Source organism: Bufo bufo, chromosome 8 (genome assembly GCF_905171765.1).
Source record: "Bufo bufo chromosome 8, aBufBuf1.1, whole genome shotgun sequence".
In the NCBI taxonomy this organism is placed as follows: domain Eukaryota; kingdom Metazoa; phylum Chordata; class Amphibia; order Anura; family Bufonidae; genus Bufo; species Bufo bufo.
Genome location: NC_053396.1, coordinates 229,503,741 through 229,527,881, shown reverse-complemented (window position 1 = coordinate 229,527,881; position 24,141 = coordinate 229,503,741). Strand labels below are relative to the sequence as shown.

Below are 24,141 nucleotides of genomic sequence, written 5' to 3'. Positions count from 1 at the left end.
AGATGCACAAAAGAAGTCACCCAGCTTTCCTGGAGTCCTGAACTGCAGACCGGGCAGGTTACATGAGCGGAACCGACACCTGCATCCATACAATTCAGCTCAAACCTCCTGTGGGAGCCACTATGAAACTACAACTCCCAGCAGGCTGTAAGGGCATTCTGGGACTTTTAGTCCACCAAAGCAGAATCCTGAGCCAGACACTTAAAGGGGTCCTCTCACTTCAGTAAGTGGCATTTATCATGTAGAGAAAGTTACTACAAGGCCCTTACTAATGTATTGACATTCTCCATGTCGCCTCCTTTGCTGGCTGGATTCATTTTTCCATCAAATTATACACTGCTCGTTTCCATGGTTACAACCACCCTGCAATCCATCAGTGGTGGTCGTGCTTACATACTATAGGAAAGAGCTCCGGCCTCTGGTGGCAGCAGCACCCGTCTCGTCCACCTCGGATCTGCGCTGCAGCAGTGGTTGTAACCATGTATAACATGATGGAAAAATGGATCCAGCCAGCAAAGGAAGCAACATGGAGGATCCCAATACATTAGGAAGGGCCTTGTAGTAACTTTCTCTACATGATAAATGCCATTTGCTGACATCAGACAACCCCTTTAAGGACGTCCAGTAACATCTACTGTGGACAGATCCCGTATATGAGGACTGTGGGACCGTCACTGCATGCACCGCACCAGATCCCTTATCAATGGCAGCCGCATGGAGCGGACTGGACCAGGATCACAGGCACTGCTAGGTCTGTAATATAAGCCCCCAAATACCTCGTCTCCCATCTGCGGGACGAAAGGGGAGCGGCGTGGGATGGTGTCCAGGATCCACTGGGGCGGAATCCACTCCTCACTGGGATCGCCCTCCAACTCGTTCTGCTTCTATGGAGAGTCAAAAAAAAAAAAAAAAGGCAATGAAGGAAATGATCGACAGTCTTTGGGGAGAGCCAATCGGGACTACAACCCTCACTATGCACATCTGCCCTCGGGAGCCCGGGAAAGCTGGGTGACCAGCACTGTGTCAGCTCCAGTGTCACCCAGCTTTCCCAGCAGCAGACGACTGCTGAACCTCCTTCGGGACCCAGGCCGGCGAGTACCCAACTGTGAGAGCCCGTCTCCGCGTCTGCTTGCGTTTCCGCTGCCGCTCCTCCTCCTTGGCGGGATTCTCGTCCTCAGAGCTGCTGTACATCTTCCGTGTCGTCTGCCGCGTTTGTCTTTTCGGGGGTTGGAGGTTAATTCCAGCATCCGCTGTCCAGTCTGAATAATCGCTGGAGGTGTCGCTACAAGAGAGGAGGACGATGAAGACAACTCCCAGTGGGTGACGTCCTGCCCTCTCCCGCTATCCACCCCAGGCTGACCCTGAAAACTACTCAGCCACAAGTCTCGGAAAGCTGGGTGCTAACGCCCAGAGTGACACACCCCGTCCTCCAGAGGCCAGAGCACTGGGCAGATGTGACCTGCAGGAGACTGGGAAAGCTGGGTGCTAACGCCCAGAGTGACACACCCCGTCCTCCAGAGGCCACAGCACTGGGCAGATGTGACCTGCAGGAGACTGGGAAAGCTGGGTGCTAACGCCCAGAGTGACACACCCCGTCCTCCAGAGGCCACAGCACTGGGCAGACGTGATCTGCAGGAGACTGGGAAAGCTGGGTGCTAACGCCCAGAGTGACACCCCCCCCCCCCCCCCCCCGTCCTCCAGAGGCCACAGCACTGGGCAGACGTGACCTGCAGGAGACTGGGAAAGCTGGGTGCTAACGCCCAGAGTGATGCACACCGTCCTCCATAGGCCACAGCACTGGGCAGACGTGACCTGCAGGAGACTGGGAAAGCTGGGTGCTAACGCCCAGAGTGACACCCCCCGTCCTCCAGAGGCCACAGCACTGGGCAGACGTGACCTGCAGGAGACTGGGAAAGCTGGGTGCTAACGCCCAGAGTGACACCCCCCGTCCTCCAGAGGCCACAGCACTGGGCAGACGTGATCTGCAGGAGACTGGGAAAGCTGGGTGCTAACGCCCAGAGTGACACCCCCCGTCCTCCAGAAGCCACAGCACTGGGCAGACGTGATCTGCAGGAGACTGGGAAAGCTGGGTGCTAACGCCCAGAGTGACACCCCCCTCCCGTCCTCCAGAGGCCACAGCACTGGGCAGACGTGATCTGCAGGAGACTGGGAAAGCTGGGTGACAGCTGCAACATGTACTTAGGTGGCGATGTCAGGACGGGCACTTAATGGGGGTTATTTTAGGTGTCAACACTCTGGGCGTTACCTCCAGTACAACACCCGTCACCAAAATATTGCTAAAGTTTATACACCATCAGACAAAACCCAGAATATTCCCATGACAAAAATCCAATGCTCAGGACAATCAGTAGAGGAGGGAATCCCCCCATCATCTCACACACGGGGCGTCACTGATGGGAGTACCTGGAGGAGCTCTCGGTTTGCCATGGGGCAGCCGCTTCACCATCGGACGCAGCGCTGGACGGACGCGACTCCTCATCCTGCAAGTACAGACAAAACAGCAGAACCGTGAGGATCTAATGCACTGCCTCTCAATTCATTACAGCTTACAAGATCTCTGCTTGCTGCCAGAGAATGGAAACATTTGACAGTTGATGCACTGTGAAAGTAGCGTGGAATTTTAAAGGGGTTTTCCAAAATTTTTCTACTGATGGTCATCAGTATCTGATCGGTGGGGGTCCGCAGCAGCGCCGCAGCCTTCTCATTGCTTTTCCGAGCCCAGCGACGACACGTTTATAGGCCACGTAGCCCAGTAGCAGCTCAACCCCATTAAAGTGAACGTTGCCGAGTGCGATACAAAGCACGGCCACTATACAATGTACAGCGCTGTGCTTGGCGAGCACGGAAAAGGCTGCGAAACTCACAGGAGTACCGATACCTTCTCAAACAGCTGATCAGCAGGGGTCCCGAGTGTCGGACCCCCACCGATCAGATACTGATGATCTAGGATAGGTCATCAACAGTAAAATGTTGGAAAAACCTTTTTAACTTCTGAAGTTGTCAGTGAATGAACTGTACAGCAAAAGAAAGCTGAGCGACTCATTGTACAGTGATGACACAAATATACATGGCAGTGGACGCTGGCCCTTTAACCGCGCAGCATTCCCTCCATGTCCAGTAGAGTAGATACCTCCGGAGAGCTATGAGAATCTTCCCCATTGGTTGTAGCAGCGCTGGTCTGAGAATCGTGCTCCATGTTGGATCGGGTCTGGTAAGTGTGCGGGCGCTTCTTCTGGACTCTCCGCAGTGGACGCCCACTACACACCTGATGTTCACTCTGAATGGAAGAGCACAGGAGACCTGGTGAGCCAGACGCCCCCGATACCAGCAGATCCTAACCCCCCTATCACCAGTACCTACCCTCTGCGCTGGGTGCAATGGCTTCCTCCTCTTCTCTGTGCTGTACAGATGTACCTCCATGTCACCCTTAGCAGATCGGCATTCCTCCAGCACCCTGCAATAAAGGAAACCGCAAACTAACCCCTGTGCACCACATACATCACTAATCCTGTATTATACTCCAGAGCTGCACTCACTATTCTGCTGGTGCAGTCACTGTGTACATACATTACTTATCCTGTACTGATCCTGAGTTACATCCTGTATTATACTCCAGAGCTACACTCACTATTCTGCTGGTGCAGTCACTGTGTAAATACATTACTTATCCTGTACTGATCCTGAGTTACATCCTGTATTATACTCCAGAGCTGCACTCACTATTCTGCTGGTGCAGTCACTGTGTACATACATTACTTATCCTGTACTGATCCTGAGTTACATCCTGTATTATACTCCAGAGCTGCACTCACTATTCTGCTGGTGCAGTCACTGTGTACATACATTACTTATCCTGTACTGATCCTGAGTTACATCATGTATTATACTCCAGAGCTACACTCACTATTCTGCTGGTGCAGTCACTGTGTAAATACATTACTTATCCTGTACTGATCCTGAGTTACATCCTGTATTATACTCCAGAGCTGCACTCACTATTCTGCTGGTGCAGTCACTGTGTACATACATTACTTATCCTGTACTGATCCTGAGTTACATCCTGTATTATACTCCAGAGCTGCACTCACTATTCTGCTGGTGCAGTCACTGTGTACATACATTACTTATCCAGTACTGATCCTGAGTTACATCCTGTATTATACTCCAGAGCTGCACTCACTATTCTGCTGGTGCAGTCACTGTGTACATACATTACTTATCCTGTACTGATCCTGAGTTACATCCTGTATTATACTCCAGAGCTGCACTCACTATTCTGCTGGTGCAGTCACTGTGTACATACATTACTTATCCTGTACTGATCCTGAGTTACATCCTGTATTATACTCCAGAGCTGCACTCACTATTCTGCTGGTGCAGTCACTGTGTACATACATTACTTATCCTGTACTGATCCTGAGTTACATCCTGTATTATACTCCAGAGCTGCACTCACTATTCTGCAGGTGGAGTCACTGTGTACATACATTACTTATCCTGTACTGATCCTGAGTTACATCCTGTATTATACTCCAGAGCTGCACTCACTATTCTGCTGGTGCAGTCACTGTGTACATACATTACTTATCCTGTACTGATCCTGAGTTACATCCTGTATTATACTCCAGAGCTGCACTCACTATTCTGCTGGTGCAGTCACTGTGTACATACATTACTTATCCTGTACTGATCCTGAGTTACATCCTGTATTATACTCCAGAGCTGCACTCACTATTCTGCTGGTGCAGTCACTGTGTACATACATTACCTATCCTGTTACATCCTGTATTATACTCCAGAGCTGCACTCACTATTCTGCTGGTGCAGTCACTGTGTACATACATTACCTATCCTGTTACATCCTGTATTATACTCCAGAGCTGCACTCACTATTCTGCTGGTGCAGTCACTGTGTACATACATTACTTATCCTGTACTGATCCTGAGTTACATCCTGTATTATACTCCAGAGCTGCACTCACTATTCTGCTGGTGCAGTCACTGTGTACATACATTACTTATCCTGTACTGATCCTGAGTTACATCCTGTATTATACTCCAGAGCTGCACTCACTATTCTGCTGGTGCAGTCACTGTGTACATACATTACTTATCCTGTACTGATCCTGAGTTACATCCTGTATTATACTCCAGAGCTGCACTCACTATTCTGCTGGTGCAGTCACTGTGTACATACATTACTTATCCTGTACTGATCCTGAGTTACATCCTGTAGTATGCTCCAGAGCTGCACTCCCTATTCTGCTGGTGCAGTCACTGTGTACATACATTACTGATCCTGTACTGATCCTGAGTTACATCCTGTAGTATGCTCCAGAGCTGCACTCACTATTCTGCTGGTAGTATTGCACACACTAATCACCTGCAGACACCGGGATGCAGCTCATTCACCACCACTCTCCTCCTCCACGCGATAAGATCTCGCTCAGTTGCCATCTGGCTTCTCGGGGCATTGTCGTGCATTTGGCGGACTCCTTCGATCTGACCGCTCCGTCGCAGGCCAACATTAGGTGGAGATGACAGATCTTGACTCTGACTCCTGACAACTGGAAAAAAAAAAACAAGATGGTGAATTTGGGAGGTTGCGACACTGTGAATGCAACCAGCGGAAATAGGGTGAGAACCAAGTGTCAGTAAGGAGGCCACTAATGGGATGATGGGAGTGCTAGTCCAGCACCCACTTCATGTCACCATACTACATGATGATGTCACATTCATCGTCACCATCGTGACAGGTGCACAGATCAGGGACTGGTCGTAGTGATGCGACTGTGCTTCTACCTGTAAGAACTGGGGGTAAATCCGGCAAGGCGGACAGGACACAGAAGTTGGACTCGGCCACATTTGGCGCAGGCGCTGGGAAGGCTCCTGCACATATTCCATCAAATCCACAGACCGCTTAATGAAGAGCTATCCCCCCTCCCCCTCCATGCACACAGACCAGCGGGGCCGGGTGCCGAGACATAGGAGCAGGGGACTAAAAGGTCTCCACGCTGCCAACAGTGTATTACTACTGCATAACAGCACTGCCAACCCCAAACCCCCCCCCCCAAATAAATAAAAATATAATAAAAACACATTAGCCACGCAGTACGATGGAAGGGGAATCCACATCCAACATACGCCAGAGGAGTCATGTGCCAGGTCCACGTCACCTGTCTCTATGGAGCTTATTGGGGGGGGGGTCTCTATGTTGCTGCTTATGGGAGATGCTGAGGTGCGGGACAGAGGCTCCATATGTGATCAGAGGGGGCAGCAGGACACTCACATCCACTGCTGACAGACAGCGGGAGGTCCCTGGGCGGGTCGTCCTCGGTCACCCTATGGTCCTGCTCCCTCTGCAGCTCTCGGATCAGACCGTCCAGGACGCTTTCCTCGTGGTCGGCCGTCTGCTGCCCGATGACCTGCTCCACCACGTCGCCATTACCTGTGCAGGGAGACCGATCAGTATGTACATCCGCCTGCACCCTGAGAGGGGGGCTCAGGAATCACATGCAGCGGTCACACAGGTATCATCACATCATACAGGAGCAGCTCGCACACAGACCTCCATACTCAGGAGTCGCAATGAGGATCTGCCACAGTACTAAGCGAACCCCAGAAGAGCGCAGCACCGTGTGAAAGGCCCAGGAATCACATGCAGTGGTCACACAGGTATCATCACATCATACAGGAGCAGCTCGCACACAGACCTCCATACTCAGGAGTCGCAATGGGGATCTGCCACAGTACTAAGCGAACCCCAGAAGAGCGCAGCACCGTGTGAAAGGCCCAGGAATCACATGCAGTGGTCACACAGGTATCATCACATCATACAGGAGCAGCTCGCACACAGACCTCCATACTCAGGAGTCGCAATGGGGATCTGCCACAGCACTAAGCGAACCTCTGTGTGAGCCCCAGAAGAGCGCAGCACCGTGTGAAAGGCCCAGGCGAGCACAGACCATGAGGATGGTTACCATTGGATATGTATCCGAGCTGCGGGATCAGCTGCTCATCTTTGCAGTTCTCCCTCCCTGGGACAAGGCGCTGGAAGCGCGTCGGGTGTGGATTTCCATCAACATCCACCAGAAAGGGCGGAGGCATGATGTGCGGGGCCTGCTGCGTCTGCTCATCCAGGACGTAGTTATTGGAGTCTCGAATCAGCGGCCGGAAGTCCGTGTGGAAGAACATCTGTTCAGGGATCTGCTCCAGACACAGACACCACAATCAGCCGGGGGCACGAGAAGGGCGCGGCCCCCCGACCTCCTGCCGGGTCACCCCTCACTCACCTTCTCATAAGCTTTACTGCACCCAAAACCGAACAGCAGGAGGTGCCCGTGGGAGTCCGTGCAGGCGAAGTGCTGCCCGTCAGGAGAGAACTTGCAGTCAAACACGGCGCCATGTCCCTGACCTTCAATCTGAAACAGCAGAAACTGCAGGGATGAGGACAGTACACTGCCCTATTCACTGACAGTAAGCAGAGTGTGAGCAAACGCAAGTCAGTCACTGCCGCTCCCGCGGATCCTCACCATGTTAAAGTAATTCCGGATCTTAGTTCCTTTTTCCAGATCCCAGACAAAAATATTCCCATCGTGTCCGGCGGAGAGCAGGATCCGGGAGTCGAAGGGGTGCGCCTCCAGAACGAAGACCTCGTCATCGTGACCCTGCAGAGAGCAGCGATGTCATTAGCGGCTACGACCTCTGCTAATTCCTAACCGCTCTCACACAGCTGAGGGCTCGTGACAGTGTTTCAGTACAGATCACATCCATCAGCCTCAGGACAGATCTGTGCTCCCCGTGTAGCTTACAGTGTGTGAGCAGGACTAGGCCACTGAAAGAAGACCGTTAAGCTTCTATTCACTGACAGCAAGCAAAGATCTTTAAAAAGGATATTCCGGTGATATTAGTTTATCCCAACCCACAGGATACAGGACAACTATTAGATCAGCGAGGGTCCTACCGTTCACGAGAACGGGGGCCCTGTACCATGGAGTGGCCAGTCAGTATGCGCCCAGCGGCTCCATTGAGTTCTATAGGAGTTGTGGAGACAGCGTGCAGTGTTGGACCCCCACCGATGTAATAGTTCTCCCCTCTGGGGCCCCGGCTCGTTGCCGCGCTCACCGATAAGATGTGGAGGAGCTGACCGCTGTGGGAATTCCACACTTTCAGCAGGAAGTTGTTGACGGCAGTGATGACGGTGGTGTCGGAGCGGTCCCAGGCCACCATGGTCACCTTCAGCTTGGTCCCTTTGTCCTCGGGGCTGGACACGTTGCTCCTGTGAAAGTACAGACTGATGACCTGAGGTCTCCACATAATCTGCAGGCTCTCGAGCAGCGGCGCCACTTACCCACTCATCCTGGTGCTCATGTCCAGCACAACCATCCTCCATTCCTGCTGCTGATACTGCCAGAGCCGCGCCGTGCCATCCCTGCTGCCGCTGACGAAGCTCAGACTGCGGGAGAAGGGAGACCAGGTCATACACACTGAGCGGCGAAGAACATACACCCCCCCCCCCCCCCCACACGCATCCTACACGGCCTCCTGCCACATGTCTGTGACATCACAGCGGTCTGACGTCATCTACACTGAGGATTTACCTCAGACCGCTGTGATGTCACAGACGTCGTCTACACTGAGGATTTACCTCAGACCGCTGTGATGTCACAGACGTCGTCTACACTGAGGATTTACCTCAGACCGCTGTGATGTCACAGACACCGTCTACACTGAGGATTTACCTCAGACCGCTGTGATGTCACAGACGTCGTCTACACTGAGGATTTACCTCAGACCGCTGTGATGTCACAGACGTCGTCTACACTGAGGATTTACCTCAGACCGCTGTGATGTCACAGACACCGTCTACACTGAGGATTTACCTCAGACCGCTGTGATGTCACAGACGTCGTCTACACTGAGGATTTACCTCAGACCGCTGTGATGTCACAGACGTCGTCTACACTGAGGATTTACCTCAGACCGCTGTGATGTCACAGACGTCGTCTACACTGAGGATTTACCTCAGACCGCTGTGATGTCACAGACGTCGTCTACACTGGGATTTACCTCAGACCGCTGTGATGTCACAGACACCGTCTACACTGGGATTTACCTCAGACCGCTGTGATGTCACAGACACCGTCTACACTGAGGATTTACCTCAGACCGCTGTGATGTCACAGACGTCGTCTACACTGAGGATTTACCTCAGACCGCTGTGATGTCACAGACGCCGTCTACACTGGGATTTACCTCAGACCGCTGTGATGTCACAGATGCAGTCTACACTGAGGATTTACATCAGACCGCTGTGATGTCACAGACACCGTCTACACTGGGATTTACCTCAGACCGCTGTGATGTCACAGACGCCGTCTACACTGAGGATTTACCTCAGACCGCTGTGATGTCACAGACGCTGCGTACACTGAGGATTTACCTCAGACCGCTGTGATGTCACAGACGCCGTCTACACTGAGGATTTACCTCAGACCGCTGTGATGTCACAGACGCTGCGTACACTGAGGATTTACCTCAGACCGCTGTGATGTCACAGACGTCATCTACACTGAGGATTTACCTCAGACCGCTGTGATGTCACAGACGTCGTCTACACTGGGATTTACCTCAGACCGCTGTGATGTCACAGACGCTGCGTACACTGAGGATTTACCTCAGATCGCTGTGATGTCACAGACACCGTCTACACTGAGGATTTACCTCAGACCGCTGTGATGTCACAGACGCTGCGTACACTGAGGATTTACCTCAGACCGCTGTGATGTCACAGACGTCATCTACACTGAGGATTTACCTCAGACCGCTGTGATGTCACAGACGCTGCGTACACTGAGGATTTACCTCAGACCGCTGTGATGTCACAGACGCCGTCTACACTAAGGATTTACCTCAGACCGCTGTGATGTCACAGACGCTGCGTACACTGAGGATTTACCTCAGACCGCTGTGATGTCACAGATGCCGTCTACACTAAGGATTTACCTCAGACCGCTGTGATGTCACAGACGCTGCGTACACTGAGGATTTACCTCAGACCGCTGTGATGTCACAGACACCGTCTACACTGAGGATTTACCTCAGATCGCTGTGATGTCACAGACACAGTCTACAGAGGATTTACCTCAGACCGCTGTGATGTCACAGACGCTGCGTACACTGAGGATTTACCTCAGACCGCTGTGATGTCACAGACACCGTCTACACTGAGGATTTACCTCAGACCGCTGTGATGTCACAGATGCCGTCTACACTGAGGATTTACCTCAGACTGCTGTGATGTCACAGATGCCGTCTACACTGAGGATTTACCTCAGACCGCTGTGATGTCAGATGCAGTCTATACCAGAGATCAGCAACCTTTGGCACTGCAGCTGCTGTGAAACTACAACTCCCAGCATGCAACATGCGCATAATAAATGAATGGAGTATTCTAGGAGTTGTAGTTTCAGGAAAGCTGGAGAGCTGTAGGTTACCAATTCCTGCTCTATACTGCGGAGTAACACCATGGAGCTCACGGATACGTCGCACTTTCTATACTGCGGAGTTACACCATGGAGCTCACGGATACGTCGCACTTTCTATACTGCGGAGTTACACCATGGAGCTCACGGATACGCCGCACTTTCTATACTGCGGAGTTACACCATGGAGCTCACGGATACGTCGCAGACTCTTTCTATACTGAGGAGTTACACCACGGAGCTCACGGATACGTCGCACTTTCTATACTGAGGAGTTACACCACGGAGCTCACGGATACGTCACACTTTCTATACTGAGGAGTTACACCATGGAGCTCACGGATACGTCGCACTTTCTATACTGAGGAGTTACACCATGGAGCTCACGGATACGTCGCACTTTCTATACTGAGGAGTTACACCACGGAGCTCACGGATACGTCACACTTTCTATACTGAGGAGTTACACCATGGAGCTCACGGATACGTCACACTTTCTATACTGAGGAGTTACACCACGGAGCTCACGGATACGTCGCACTTTCTATACTGCGGAGTTACACCATGGAGCTCACGGATACGTCGCACTTTCTATACTGCGGAGTTACACCATGGAGCTCACGGATACGCCGCACTTTCTATACTGCGGAGTTACACCATGGAGCTCACGGATACGTCGCAGACTCTTTCTATACTGAGGAGTTACACCACGGAGCTCACGGATACGTCGCACTTTCTATACTGAGGAGTTACACCACGGAGCTCACGGATACGTCACACTTTCTATACTGAGGAGTTACACCATGGAGCTCACGGATACGTCGCACTTTCTATACTGAGGAGTTACACCATGGAGCTCACGGATACGTCGCACTTTCTATACTGAGGAGTTACACCATGGAGCTCACGGATACGCCGCACTTTCTATACTGAGGAGTTACACCACGGAGCTCACGGATACGTCGCACTTCCTATACTGCGGAGTTACACCATGGAGCTCACGGATACGTCGCACACACTTCCTATACTGCGGAGTTACACCATGGAGCTCACGGATACGTCGCACTTCCTATACTGCGGAGTTACACCATGGAGCTCACGGATACGTCGCACTTCCTATACTGCGGAGTTACACCATGGAGCTCACGGATACGCTGCACACACTTTCTATACTGCGGAGTTATACCATGGAGCTCACGGATACGTTGCACACACTTTCTATACTGAGGAGTTACACCACGGAGCTCACGGATACGTCGCACACACTTTCTATACTGAGGAGTAACACCATGGAGCTCACGGATACGTCGCACACACTTTCTATACTGCTGAGTTACACCATGGAGCTCACGGATACGTCGCAGACACTTTCTATACTGAGGAGTTACACCATGGAGCTCACGGATACGTTGCACACACTTTCTATACTGAGGAGTTACACCACGGAGCTCACGGATACGTCGCAGACACTTTCTATACTGAGGAGTTACACCATGGAGCTCACGGATACGTCGCACTTTCTATACTGAGGAGTTACACCACGGAGCTCACGGATACGTCGCACACACTCACCGGTCTCCATTATTGCAGAACTGAACGGCAACCACCTTATCCTGAAACAAAGCAGAGGAGCAGTCAGGATGTGGACATATAGCTGAGGGCGCCCTCTGCCGTCTCAGCAGTTGCTGCCTAGCATCAGATGGCAGATAAATACTTAAAAGTTAGCAAAGCTGCTGTCCCTCCACCATGCTTTACACTTCAGTATAGAATGGCGATTACTGGAAGTAGAGAAGGCTAAACACTCCAGTGAGAAAGGGGATATAATGAAGTAGATGTGGCACATACACTGACGGGAGGGGTGTCAAGCAGAGAAGATTTAGGTGAACACTGATCTTACCACATGCGCCTCCAGCTCTGCGATCTTCTCCGGTTCTCCGGAGCCCAGGTAATACACTCTTATAACGTGATCCGTGCTGCCCGTAGCTATGAACATCCCACCTGGAGGGAGAAGAGGAGACGCACACAGGGGGTCATGAGCGGGCGCAGACAACCACTTATTTGAAGTGACTGGAGAGATGCATGATGGGAAGTACCTGAGCTGAAGGAAGAGCAGGAGATCTGGACGCCCGGCCTGGATCGCTCCATGAACTTCAGGGGCTGATCGCTGCAGAGACAGAATGATCCATTACCCTTCTATCATGTGATGAGAGTCAGAGGTGGCACACAGGAGCAGTGCCCGGCAGCGGACAATGTCCCGGCTGGGGTCCAGGGAGGTGGCACACAGGAGCAGTGCCCGGCAGCGGACAATGTCCCGGCTGGGGTCCAGGGAGGTGGCACACAGGAGCAGTGCCCGGCAGCGGACAATGTCCCGGCTGGGGCTCCAGGAAGATTTTTGCTGCTGCAGAGGTGGCACACAGGAGCAGTGCCCGGCAGCGGACAATGTCCCGGCTGGGGCTCCAGGGAGGTTTCTGCTGCTGCAGAGGTGGCACACAGGAGCAGTGCCCGGCAGCGGACAATGTCCCGGCTGGGGCTCCATGGAGGTTTCTGCTGCTCCAGAGGTGGCACACAGGAGCAGTGCCCGGCAGCGGACAATGTCCCGGCCGGGGCTCCAGGGAGATTTCTGCTGCTGCAGAGGTGGCACACAGGAGCATTGCCCGGCAGCGGACAATGTCCCGGCTGGGGTCGAGGGAGGTGGCACACAGGAGCAGTGCCCGGCAGCGGACAATGTCCCGGCTGGGGTCGAGGGAGGTGGCACACAGGAGCAGTGCCCGGCAGCGGACAATGTCCCGGCTGGGGCTCCATGGAGATTTCTGCTGCTGCAGAGGTGGCACACAGGAGCAGTGCCCGGCAGCGGACAATGTCCCGGCTGGGGCTCCAGGGAGATTTCTGCTGCTGCAGAGGTGGCACACAGGAGCAGTGCCCGGCAGCGGACAATGTCCCGGCTGGGGTTGAGGGAGGTGGCACACAGGAGCAGTGCCCGGCAGCGGACAATGTCCCGGCTGGGGCTCCAGGGAGATTTCTGCTGCTGCAGAGGTGGCACACAGGAGCAGTGCCCGGCAGCGGACAATGTCCCGGCTGGGGCTCCAGGGAGATTTCTGCTGCTGCAGAGGTGGCACACAGGAGCAGTGCCCGGCAGCGGACAATGTCCCGGCTGGGGCTCCAGGGAGATTTCTGCTGCTGCAGAGGTGGCACACAGGAGCAGTGCCCGGCAGCGGACAATGTCCCGGCTGGGGCTCCAGGGAGATTTCTGCTGCTGCAGAGGTGGCACACAGGAGCAGTGCCCGGCAGCGGACAATGTCCCGGCTGGGGCTCCAGGGAGGTTTCTGCTGCACTAGCTCCAACAAGGTTAAAAGGTTTTCCCAGGATGGCAACTGATAACATAATAGGTGATAAAGTTCTGCTTGCTGGGACCCCCACTATCACCAGAACAGGGTCCCATGACCTGTTTGAATGGAGGCAGCAGTTAACCATGTGTGTCGCCACCTCATACAAACTATAGGACTGCGCTGCATTCTACTATCCGTCAGCACCACGGAGCAGCAATGTGCAGGCATGGCCGTAGCCCCACTCAGGTGGGCGTCCCAGCCCCCTGTGATAGGGGGTCATCACTGGTTGTATAAAGCTGGGCTGCTGTGTAATGAAAAGTGCTGACATTTCGAATTTCCTTTGGGTTTTCATTTTCATGATCTCTGCTTGCTGTCAGTAAATGCTTCAAGGTTTATATCCCCGCTGACTAAATACTTCTCAAAGCTGAGGGTTTGTTTCCTTTGTATCCAGTCATGCACAGTAACAAACAGGTCAGAGATCCGTGCTGCGCTGCACCGACACATTGTAGCAAGCCCTCAGTGCGAGCAGGACTGGGTGGGGGAGCAGTTTGAGTCTCTGGCTGCAAGATCCCACTCACTGACAGCAAGCACAGATGTTATAAAAGGTGAAGAATTGGGAAGGGGTATCAATTGGTTTCGTAATCTCTGGTATAATGACACTTGACATCGCACCAAGCTGCAGAGCGTCGCACCAGTATGTACACCTTCCCCAGGCCCACTAGTGGATGGTATGAAGGAGCCGCCATCTTACCTGAACGTCATGGTGTCCACGTTCCACTGCCAGAAGCAGATGGTCCCGTCAGCACCCGTGGATGTGAGGTGTCGGGTTTTACCTTTAGTTGACGGACAAAACTGAAAAGAAAGCCTAAGAATTAGAAATCCTGCGATCAGGAGATCGTCTCCGCAGCGGAAGGCGAAGTAAAGCAAGAAAAGCGGGCGGAGGCGCCGCTGTGCGCAGGGGCGGGCCACTAATCTATACGGTGTATAAAGAGGCACTCTGCTCATTCTGCCTGGAAGCCCCTGAGATGCAGGGAGATCTGGGGCACAATCGCTCCCTAATCCCAGGGAGTCCCAACAGGAAGCGACTGCGGCCACTAATCCGCAAGTGTTCAGCCCGGGCGTGGAGACTTTCACAATAGCATCGGTGAGCCCATTAACAGTCCCATATGATGTAATGTCTCTGGAGGTTATATCAGCGCTGGAGCGTTATAAGAGGAGCGGCTGATATCAGTCACATATGATGTAATGTCTCTGGAGGTTATATCAGCGCTGGAGCGTTATAAGAGGAGCGGCTGATATCAGTCACATATGATGTAATGTCTCTGGAGGTTATATCAGCGCTGGAGCGTTATAAGAGGAGCTGATATCAGTCACATATGATGTAATGTCTCTGGAGGTCATATCAGCGCTGGAGCGTTATAAGAGGAGTGGCTGATATCAGTCACATGTGATGTCATGTCTCTGGAGGTTATATCAGCGCTGGAGCGTTATAAGAGGAGCGGCTGATATCAGTCACATATGATGTAATGTCTTTGGAGGTTATATCAGCACTGGAGCATTATAAGAGGAGCGGCTGATATCAGTCACATGATATTATGTCTCGTTATAAGATGTAATCACTGAGATTTGACGTGTTACCTGTATGGAAGTAATGGATGCCGTGTGACCCTGCAGCACGGCCACCGGGGCGCATGTCCGTAGACACCAGACCCGCACCACCTTGTCGCAGCTGCCAGCCGCTATCAGGGTGTTCTCATAGTTGACGGCCATGTCGGAGATCTCGGCGGAGTGACCACGCAGTGTGGAGAGGAGTCGCCCATCGTCCGTGGCCCAGATCTTCACTAAACAGTCATCAGAGCCCTGAAAGAGAGAGGACAATGCAGAGGCCGCGGAGCAGACGGTTACAGGGCGTCTCCAAGGTCTGCGCAAAACTCACCGTGAAGATCCGCCTCCCACTGCGGTCAAACGCCACGCAGTAGACCGACGACAGGTGACCCAGAATCCTCTTGTGCATTTTGATGTGCTGATAAGAAGAGCAGGGGAAGAAGTACTGGAAGCGGGTGCAGCCGGTCAGCGCCCGGGAGGCGGCCACTCTTACTGGAAACGAAACCCCAGAAACTGATAAGGTCGCTGCACTTACTCTTCACAGCTGAGGGTCTGGTACACTATGGTGTCTAAATAGGTGCCTCAATTCACTGACAGAAAATATTTACCGAGCACAAGGAATGTGCATAAGTCTCCCCTAAGGGCCGGTGCACACGGCAGCGAGTGTATTGGGGTCCGCAAATCATGGATTGCGGCCGAGTGTATGCCGCCATTTATTTAACTTCTGTAGAAATGTGCTAGTCGGCAAAATGGACAAGAATCGGACACGTTCCATCGTTTGTGCGGGGCCGAGGAACGGATACACGGATGCAGACAGCACGCTGCAGCGAATGGATCGGATGTGGACCAAGCAGGAGATTGGTGACTGCACTGAGCCGCCCGTCCTCCGGGGGGCGCACACCCCATTTATCTCCCTCTGACACTCCGCCCATCCCTGGATCACCTACACCGACGGCGAGGTAACTTACCAATACTGAGCGGCCTCCCGTAGTTGGCGGGCAGTTCTGGGGGCCGGCCCCGGTGTAGAGCTGCGTATCCTGATGGTTTCCATGACGAATTCTTAAATTCTGCAGGAACCCAACACAGCAATGTCAGAAATAATCAGATCTGACCCCTCCGTCCCAAGCTACCCTCTCCGCCCCCACCCTCCGTCCCAAGCTACCCTCTCCGCCCCCACCCTCCGTCCCAAGCTACCCTCTCCGCCCCCACCCTCCGTCCCGAGCTAACCCCTCCGCCCCCACCCTCCGTCCCGAGCTAACCCCTCCGCCCCCACCCTCCGTCCCGAGCTAACCCCTCCGCCCCCACCCTCCGTCCCGAGCTAACCCCTCCGCCCCCACCCTCCGTCCCGAGCTACCCCCTCCGCCCCCACCCTCCGTCCCGAGCTACCCTCTCCGCCCCCACCCTCCGTCCCGAGCTACCCCCTCCGTCCCCACCCTCCGTCCCGAGCTACCCCCTCCGTCCCCACCCTCCGTCCCGAGCTACCCCCTCCGTCCCGAGCTACCCCCTCCGTCCCCACCCTCCGTCCCGAGCTACCCCCTCCGTCCCCACCCTCCGTCCCGAGCTACCCCCTCCGCCTCCACTCTCCGTCCCGAGCTACCCCCTCCGCCTCCACTCTCCGTCCCGAGCTACCCCCTCCGCCCCCACCCTCCGTCCGTCCCGAGCTACCCCCTCCGCCCCCACCCTCCGTCCGTCCCGAGCTACCCCCTCCGCCTCCACTCTCCGTCCCGAGCTACCCCCTCCGCCCCCACCCTCCGTCCGTCCCGAGCTACCCCCTCCGCCTCCACTCTCCGTCCCGAGCTACCCCCTCCGCCCCCACCCTCCGTCCGTCCCGAGCTACCCCCTCCGCCTCCACTCTCCGTCCCGAGCTACCCCCTCCGCCCCCACCCTCCGTCCGTCCCGAGCTACCCCCTCCGCCTCCACTCTCCGTCCCAAGCTACCCCCTCCGCCCCCATCCTCCGTCCCGAGCTACCGCCTCCGCCTCCACTCTCCATCCCGAGCTACCCCCTCCACCCTGAACTACTCCCTCCACTACCACTCTCCTCCCACCGTCCTGAACTACCCTAATCTGTCCCTCCACCCCGAACTACCCCTCCCCCTCCGCCCTTAATTCCCACCCCCCTATTATTGCCCCTCAGCCCCCCACGTTACCTTTTGCTCTTCGTAGGAGGGACTGCTTCCCCACCCCCAGCAGGCTGTGCACCCCGGGGACGCTCTGCGGGATCTCCTGCTCTAGGATCGGTCCAATGCGCTCACAGATCTTCAGCAGGTAGTCAGAAGGAATATGAGAGTTGTCAGCCACCTGGAGGTGAGGAGAGCGCCAGAACATTACAGCACTGACAGAAAGCGAGGCTACTGGGGGTGGGGCACATATTTATCCTTACAAAAGCAAGTCATGTGACTGCTGCACCACAAAGGGGGAGGGGCTTGTTCACCAGCGGTAATAGTGTCATCCCGTATATTGGGGGATGGGGGGGTTAAGGGGACGACGACCGTAACTCATCCCCAGAGATGCCGTCTGTGTGCTTTACTTTGGAAAACTTCTGCTTGCTGTCAGTGAATGCTGAGACTTTATAATACGTGTATTGAGTCCATCAGTTGTATGAGGTCAGGACTGGAATGCAGATAATAAATGTTTCCATTCACTGGCAGCTATCAGAGATTCTGAAAATGGTTAGATACATCACAGGTTAGGCTACTTTCACACTAGTGGCAGGACAAATCCGACAGGCTGTTCACCCTCTCGGATCCGTCCTGCCGTTATTTCGCCGTGCCGCCGCTCCGTCCCCATTGACTAGAATTGGGACGGGGGCGGAGCTCCGGCGAGAGGCCGTCGGGCAGGTCGTAGTTTTAGTCCAGCGGCCTTTCGCCGTGATGTGCCGGAGCTCCGCCCCCATTATAGTCAATGGAGACGGAGCAGCGGTCCGGCGAAATAGCGGCAGGACGGATCCGACAGGGTGAACAGTCTGTCGGATCCGTCCTGCCGCTAGTGTGAAAGTACCCCAAGATACAGCCCGGCACAGGGAGACCCCCCATCACAGGTTAGATACAGGCCGGCACAGGGAGACCCCCCATCACAGGTTAGATACAGCCCGGCACAGGGAGACCCCCCCCATCACAGGTTAGATACAGCCCGGCACAGGGAGACCCCCCCCATCACAGGTTAGATACAGCCCGGCACAGGGAGACCCCCCCCATCACAGGTTAGATACAGCCCGGCACAGGGAGACCCCCCCCCCATCACAGGTTAGATACAGCCCGGCACAGGGAGACACCCCCCCCCATCACAGGTTAGATACAGGCCGGCACAGGGAGACCCCCCATCACAGGTTAGATACAGGCCAGCACAGGGAGACCCCCCCCCCCATCACAGGTTAGATACAGGCCAGCACAGGGAGACCCCCCATCACAGGTTAGATACAGGCCGGCACAGGGAGACCCCCCCATCACGGGTTAGATACAGGCCGGCACAGGGAGACCCCCCCATCACAGGTTAGATACAGGCCGGCACAGGGAGACCCCCCCCATCACAGGTTAGATACAGGCCGGCACAGGGAGACCCCCCCCATCACAGGTTAGATACAGGCCGGCACAGGGAGACCCCCCCCATCACAGGTTAGATACAGGCCGGCACAGGGAGACCCCCCCCCCCCATCACGGGTTAGATACAGGCCGGCACAGGGAGACCCCCCCCATCACGGGTTAGATACAGGCCGGCACAGGGAGACCCCCCCCATCACAGGTTAGATACAGCATCCATATGCCGGGCTGTATCTTAAGAAATTGAGACGGTGACAACTCTGGAACGACGGCCACTGCAGGAACGTAGCAAGTTGTCAGTGACAGGACAATATCTCTATAGCGCTTCCATATTGCCCGCCGCACCGTCCCCGATACAAAGCCCCGCTGCACGCCACAGTAATAGTGACCTCACAGACACAGCGGCGCCCCTCAATGTCCCTCCATCTCCAGGACAGCGCCCCACAATCACAGCAGCAAACTGATGCCATTCCAAAAGTCTTCACACCCCGATGGCTGACCGACCGGACGCACCCGCTGTTTCTTCATGTTATCAGCCAGAGATTCACAGGGCGTCTGTCTGCAGCCCGGGTGGTGACAATCCAGGAGACGGGCCGCGTCACCCGCCATTGCTGGCTGGCCTTATTTTACCGGGGGGTGACCACCGTAAAGAAATCTAACTGATAACATGAGGGATCCCCCTGAGGGACGTCGCCCACCCGCTACGCGGAGGGTCCCCCTGAGGGACGTCGCCCACCCGGCACGCGGAGGGTCCCCCTGAGGGACGTCGCCCACCCGGCACGCGGAGGGTCCCCCTGAGGGACGTCGCCCACCCGGCACGCGGAGGGTCCCCCTGAGGGACGTCGCCCACCCGGCACGCGGAGGGTCCCCCTGAGGGACGTCGCCCACCCGGCACGCGGAGGGTCCCCCTGAGGGACGTCGCCCACCCGGCACGCGGAGGGTCCCCCTGAGGGACTTCGCCCACCCGGCACGCGGAGGGTCCCCCTGAGGGACGTCGCCCACCCGGCACGCGGAGGGTCCCCCTGAGGGACGTCGCCCACCCGGCAAGCGGAGGGTCCCCCTGAGGGACGTCGCCCACCCGGCACGCGGAGGGTCCCCCTGAGGGATGTCGTCCCATCCTCCCCCATTACTGCAGGACTTGCTCTGAACCCTTCTTATCTCAGTATTATTATTAACACAATGTGCCAGGGCCGCCCGGATATGACCGGGGCCGCCGGTTCCGTTGCCCCCTCCCGGTTGTGCCGGTTTTCCGCAGTCTCAGCACGGTCCGGGGGCATTATGAGGAGCCGACCAATAAGAGGCTCTGTCTCATGCCGGCCTGATGTAAGCGGCTCCGCTATTGGTCCGGGTGGCGGTGACGTCACCCCTTGGCGCTGCCCTCGCATGAACCCCGGTTTTCACAATGGACAATCTCGCTAAGTGACCCCGACACCCGGTGACCCCCCTCCCCCCGCCGCCGCTCACCAGGTCCGGGTACGTCCTGCGGTGCCGGCTCCCCTGCCAGTCCAGGCGCTCCGGTATCAGCTGCGAAGAGAAGGGAAACGGTGAGACCGGCGGGGACCCCAAAACCGGCTCCCCCCCCCCCCCCAAACACCCGCGGAGACGGTCCGTTACCTGATGCTCCTCCAACTCCTCCGCCAGCGCCTGCAACACAAACACACGGCCGTTACTGGGGCGACTTACCGGGAAGCGGGTGTCATGGACGGGTGTGAAGTGACCCGGAACCGGGTGTCGTGTGGGAGCGGGTGGAGGGCCCGTCGCGGGGCTGATGGAATAGGGCGAGGAGTCCCGGGAGGGGGATGTCTGCAATAATCGGGCGGGCGATGAGGTGACCCGGATCGGTTCACCGGAAAAATCCGGGCGTAGGAAGAGGTGACCCGGATCGGGTGACACAGGAGATGATGGGTGACATGGAATGATAGGGTGAGGTGTCCTGGATACGAGAACAGGGAGAGGTGGTGACCCGGACCGGGTGTCGTGTGGATCAGCCGGGGTGACCCGGGTGAGGTGCGAGGTGACCCGGTCCAGGTGATAAGAAGCGGGTGGCCCGGTGATGTGCGGCCGGTTCGGGTGAAGTGTTATTTTTTTTTATTTTATTTAATTATTTTTTCCGGGGGGGGGGGGGGGGGTGATACCGGGTGAGGTGACCCGATTCGGGCGGCGTTATCCGGTCTCACCTGAGCCGATCTCCGGCACGGTCCCGACTGCAGAAAGCGGGCGATCAGGAAGTACAGCTCTGCGGGAGACAGCGGAGGTTAATGACACCGGGCGGCGGGGCCCCGCAGCAGCCGCCCCCTCCCGCCTGTGCCCGGTACTTACCGGCCTCCATGGCGCCTGCCGCTCCGGGCTCTGCGGGCATCACGGTGCCGGGGAGCCCATCGAGGCCTCGGGGACTCAGCGCATCGCTCTCCCCGGGTACAGGGAGCCCCCTCCGGCCTGACACTGAGCACACAGCACGGTCCAACGCTCCTCCGGCGGCCAGGGGGCGCTATGTACACCCGCAGCGGCGCCCTGCACCACCACACCGCGGCCGCTGCGCTCCTCCGCCGACAGGTGGCGCTGTGCAGCACAGGGAGCCGAGTGAGCGCCATCATAGAGTGACCGTACTCCGGTGCCAGAGGGGCGCTGTGTGTACCTGCGCACGGAGCTCTATGGTAAAGGGACAGGACGTTGTGTGGAGCGCATGGTGGAACGCACAGATGTCAACACCGTCCAGACTGGCAGCTGCAGGCGGACAACAAGTCCCAGGAGGTTGTCACAATGAGCCGTAAACACATCTCCCGGCATGCCCCACGCTGGTCAGCGTCTCACAGCAGGGAGCCCCTGTGTGTAACACAGCAGAGCCCCCCCTTCGGAGTCTAGTAATGGGGCCCCAGCCTTTGGATCAGTGGCTTCTGGCTCCGGGATCCATGTGGTGGCGCTCTCGCTATGAGGCGGCCGCAACTCAACCGCTTCTTGGCGTTTCTTGGTCACACGTTTTCCTGAAGAGAAGTCATTGAGGCGAAAACTGCCCGGAAACGGCGTTACATGATGTTCGGCCATGGTGTCACCTCTGAACCCAGAATACCCCGGCCAAAACATTGAGGGGACCCTGAATTTTCCGAATGAAATCCGCGGCTGCGGATCTGACGAAGCTGCAGCGTTTGTTGCAGATGTTTCCGGAGTATGATGGGGGTTTCTGTGCGGGTGACGTCTCCGTGAAAGTGAATGGAGACCTCCAGCTACAGGAAACCTTGTCTGCCTTCAGCTCCGCGGCGGTGACACTTCATCCCGGAGGCTGACATGGTGCGGATTTTCTGGCAGACCGGCCACGTCTGAGGCCACCGTAAGACCTCTCACATCTCCATCAGGGATTTCTGACTGACAGGTCCTGAAGTAGATAATAGCCGCTGCGCATTTAGCGGGTGGCCGGCGGATCTCTGCCGGATCCTCGAAGTCAATGGGATCCGGTGGGACGGCAGCGGTATCCGGCAATGATGGATCCTCCTGCTGTCCGCTCCCTCAGTGGTGTCGTTTCTCAGCTACTTTTACGCGGAGGCGCCGGAGCACGGCCGGGTACTACCACACACCGGGCAGCTGGCGCCCAGTCCGGTTCACATAACCAGTTTGATGATGTCACATACACCAGTGGGGGCGAACATTTTAGAGACCGAATGCGGCAATTTAACCTGAATACTGAAAAATACCGACCAAGTTAAGCTATTAATGCGAGGCGTGCCCCGTTGGCCCCCCAGTATTAATAAGGCCCCCATTAGTGGCCCCTGCCAGCGTGATGACAGCATTGACTAGAAGCAGCAGGACGGCAAGTGTTCACCGCAGTGCAGGCAAATGGAGGAGGGGAGGGTTACTTCTATGTTTTTTTAACACAAGCAGCAGCTCTGATCGGAAGCTGCCACTGCCACCAATCACTATAATACTGAGGAGGGGGGGGGCTGTGGCCACTGCCACCAATGACTATAATACTGAGGGGGGGGGGGCTGTGGCCACTGCCACCAATCACTATAATACTGAGGAGGGGGGGGCTGTGGTCACTGCCACCAATGACTATAATACTGAGGAGGGGGCTGTGGCCACTGCCACCAATGACTATAATACTGAGGGGGGGGGGCTGTGGCCACTGCCACCAATGACTATAATACTGAGGGGGGGGGGCTGTGGCCACTGCCACCAATCACTATAATACTGAGGAGGGGGGGCTGTGGCCACTGCCACCAATGACTATAATACTGAGGGGGGGGGCTGTGGCCACTGCCACCAATCACTATAATACTGAGGAGGGGGGGGCTGTGGCCACTGCCACCAATGACTATAATACTGAGGGGGGGGGGCTGTGGCCACTGCCACCAATCACTATAATACTGAGGAGGGGGGGGCTGTGGCCACTGCCACCAATGACTATAATACTGAGGGGGGGGCTGTGGCCACTGCCACCAATCACTATAATACTGAGGAGGGGGGGGGGGCTGTGGCCACTGCCACCAATGACTATAATACTGAGGGGGGGGGGCTGTGGCCACTGCCACCAATCACTATAATACTGAGGAGGGGGGGGCTGTGGCCACTGCCACCAATGACTATAATACTGAGGGGGGGGGCTGTGGCCACTGCCACCAATCACTATAATACTGAGGAGGGGGGGGCTGTGGTCACTGCCACCAATGACTATAATACTGAGGAGGGGGCTGTGGCCACTGCCACCAATGACTATAATACTGAGGGGGGGGGCTGTGGCCACTGCCACCAATGACTATAATACTGAGGGGGGGGCTGTGGCCACTGCCACCAATCACTATAATACTGAGGAGGGGGGGGCTGTGGTCACTGCCACCAATGACTATAATACTGAGGAGGGGGCTGTGGCCACTGCCACCAATGACTATAATACTGAGGGGGGGGGGCTGTGGCCACTGCCACCAATGACTATAATACTGAGGGGGGGGGGCTGTGGCCACTGCCACCAATCACTATAATACTGAGGAGGGGGGGGGGCTGTGGCCACTGCCACCAATGACTATAATACTGAGGGGGGGGGGCTGTGGCCACTGCCACCAATGACTATAATACTGAGGAGGGGGGGCCTGTGGTCTCTGCCACCAATGACTATAATACTGAGGAGGGGGTCTGTGGTCACTGTCACCAATGACTATAATACTGAGGGGGGGGGGGCT

At 55.8% G+C, this 24,141-nt stretch overlaps 1 protein-coding gene across 3 annotated transcripts in view; it reads right to left on the bottom strand.

The window, feature by feature from the left end:
- The window catches only part of BRWD3 (bromodomain and WD repeat domain containing 3), a 40,712-nt gene extending 19,257 nt beyond the window's left edge, over positions 1-21,455 (bottom strand). For 2 of the 3 annotated variants that reach the window (XM_040442749.1, XM_040442750.1), the window contains exons 1-24: positions 21,293-21,455; positions 21,151-21,209; positions 20,588-20,617; positions 20,438-20,497; positions 17,585-17,735; positions 16,405-16,503; positions 15,768-15,928; positions 15,470-15,691; positions 14,583-14,683; positions 12,599-12,669; positions 12,403-12,503; positions 12,078-12,118; positions 8,372-8,476; positions 8,146-8,299; positions 7,554-7,688; positions 7,314-7,442; positions 7,002-7,227; positions 6,311-6,469; positions 5,405-5,588; positions 3,382-3,475; positions 3,152-3,298; positions 2,425-2,501; positions 1,105-1,282; positions 777-884 (exon numbers count right to left, since the gene is read on the bottom strand). In XM_040442749.1, coding sequence (XP_040298683.1) covers positions 777-884; positions 1,105-1,282; positions 2,425-2,501; positions 3,152-3,298; positions 3,382-3,475; positions 5,405-5,588; positions 6,311-6,469; positions 7,002-7,227; positions 7,314-7,442; positions 7,554-7,688; positions 8,146-8,299; positions 8,372-8,476; positions 12,078-12,118; positions 12,403-12,503; positions 12,599-12,669; positions 14,583-14,683; positions 15,470-15,691; positions 15,768-15,928; positions 16,405-16,503; positions 17,585-17,735; positions 20,438-20,497; positions 20,588-20,617; positions 21,151-21,209; positions 21,293-21,332 — 2,832 coding nt within the window. In that variant the 5' untranslated portion in view covers positions 21,333-21,455. Of the gene's footprint in view, positions 1-776; positions 885-1,099; positions 1,283-2,424; positions 2,502-3,151; positions 3,299-3,381; positions 3,476-5,404; positions 5,589-6,310; positions 6,470-7,001; positions 7,228-7,313; positions 7,443-7,553; positions 7,689-8,145; positions 8,300-8,371; positions 8,477-12,077; positions 12,119-12,402; positions 12,504-12,598; positions 12,670-14,582; positions 14,684-15,469; positions 15,692-15,767; positions 15,929-16,404; positions 16,504-17,584; positions 17,736-20,437; positions 20,498-20,587; positions 20,618-21,150; positions 21,210-21,292 lie in introns of all 3 variants that reach the window. The other variant, XR_005780775.1, reaches the window with a different exon arrangement.
- Between the last annotated feature and the right edge of the window lie 2,686 nt (positions 21,456-24,141).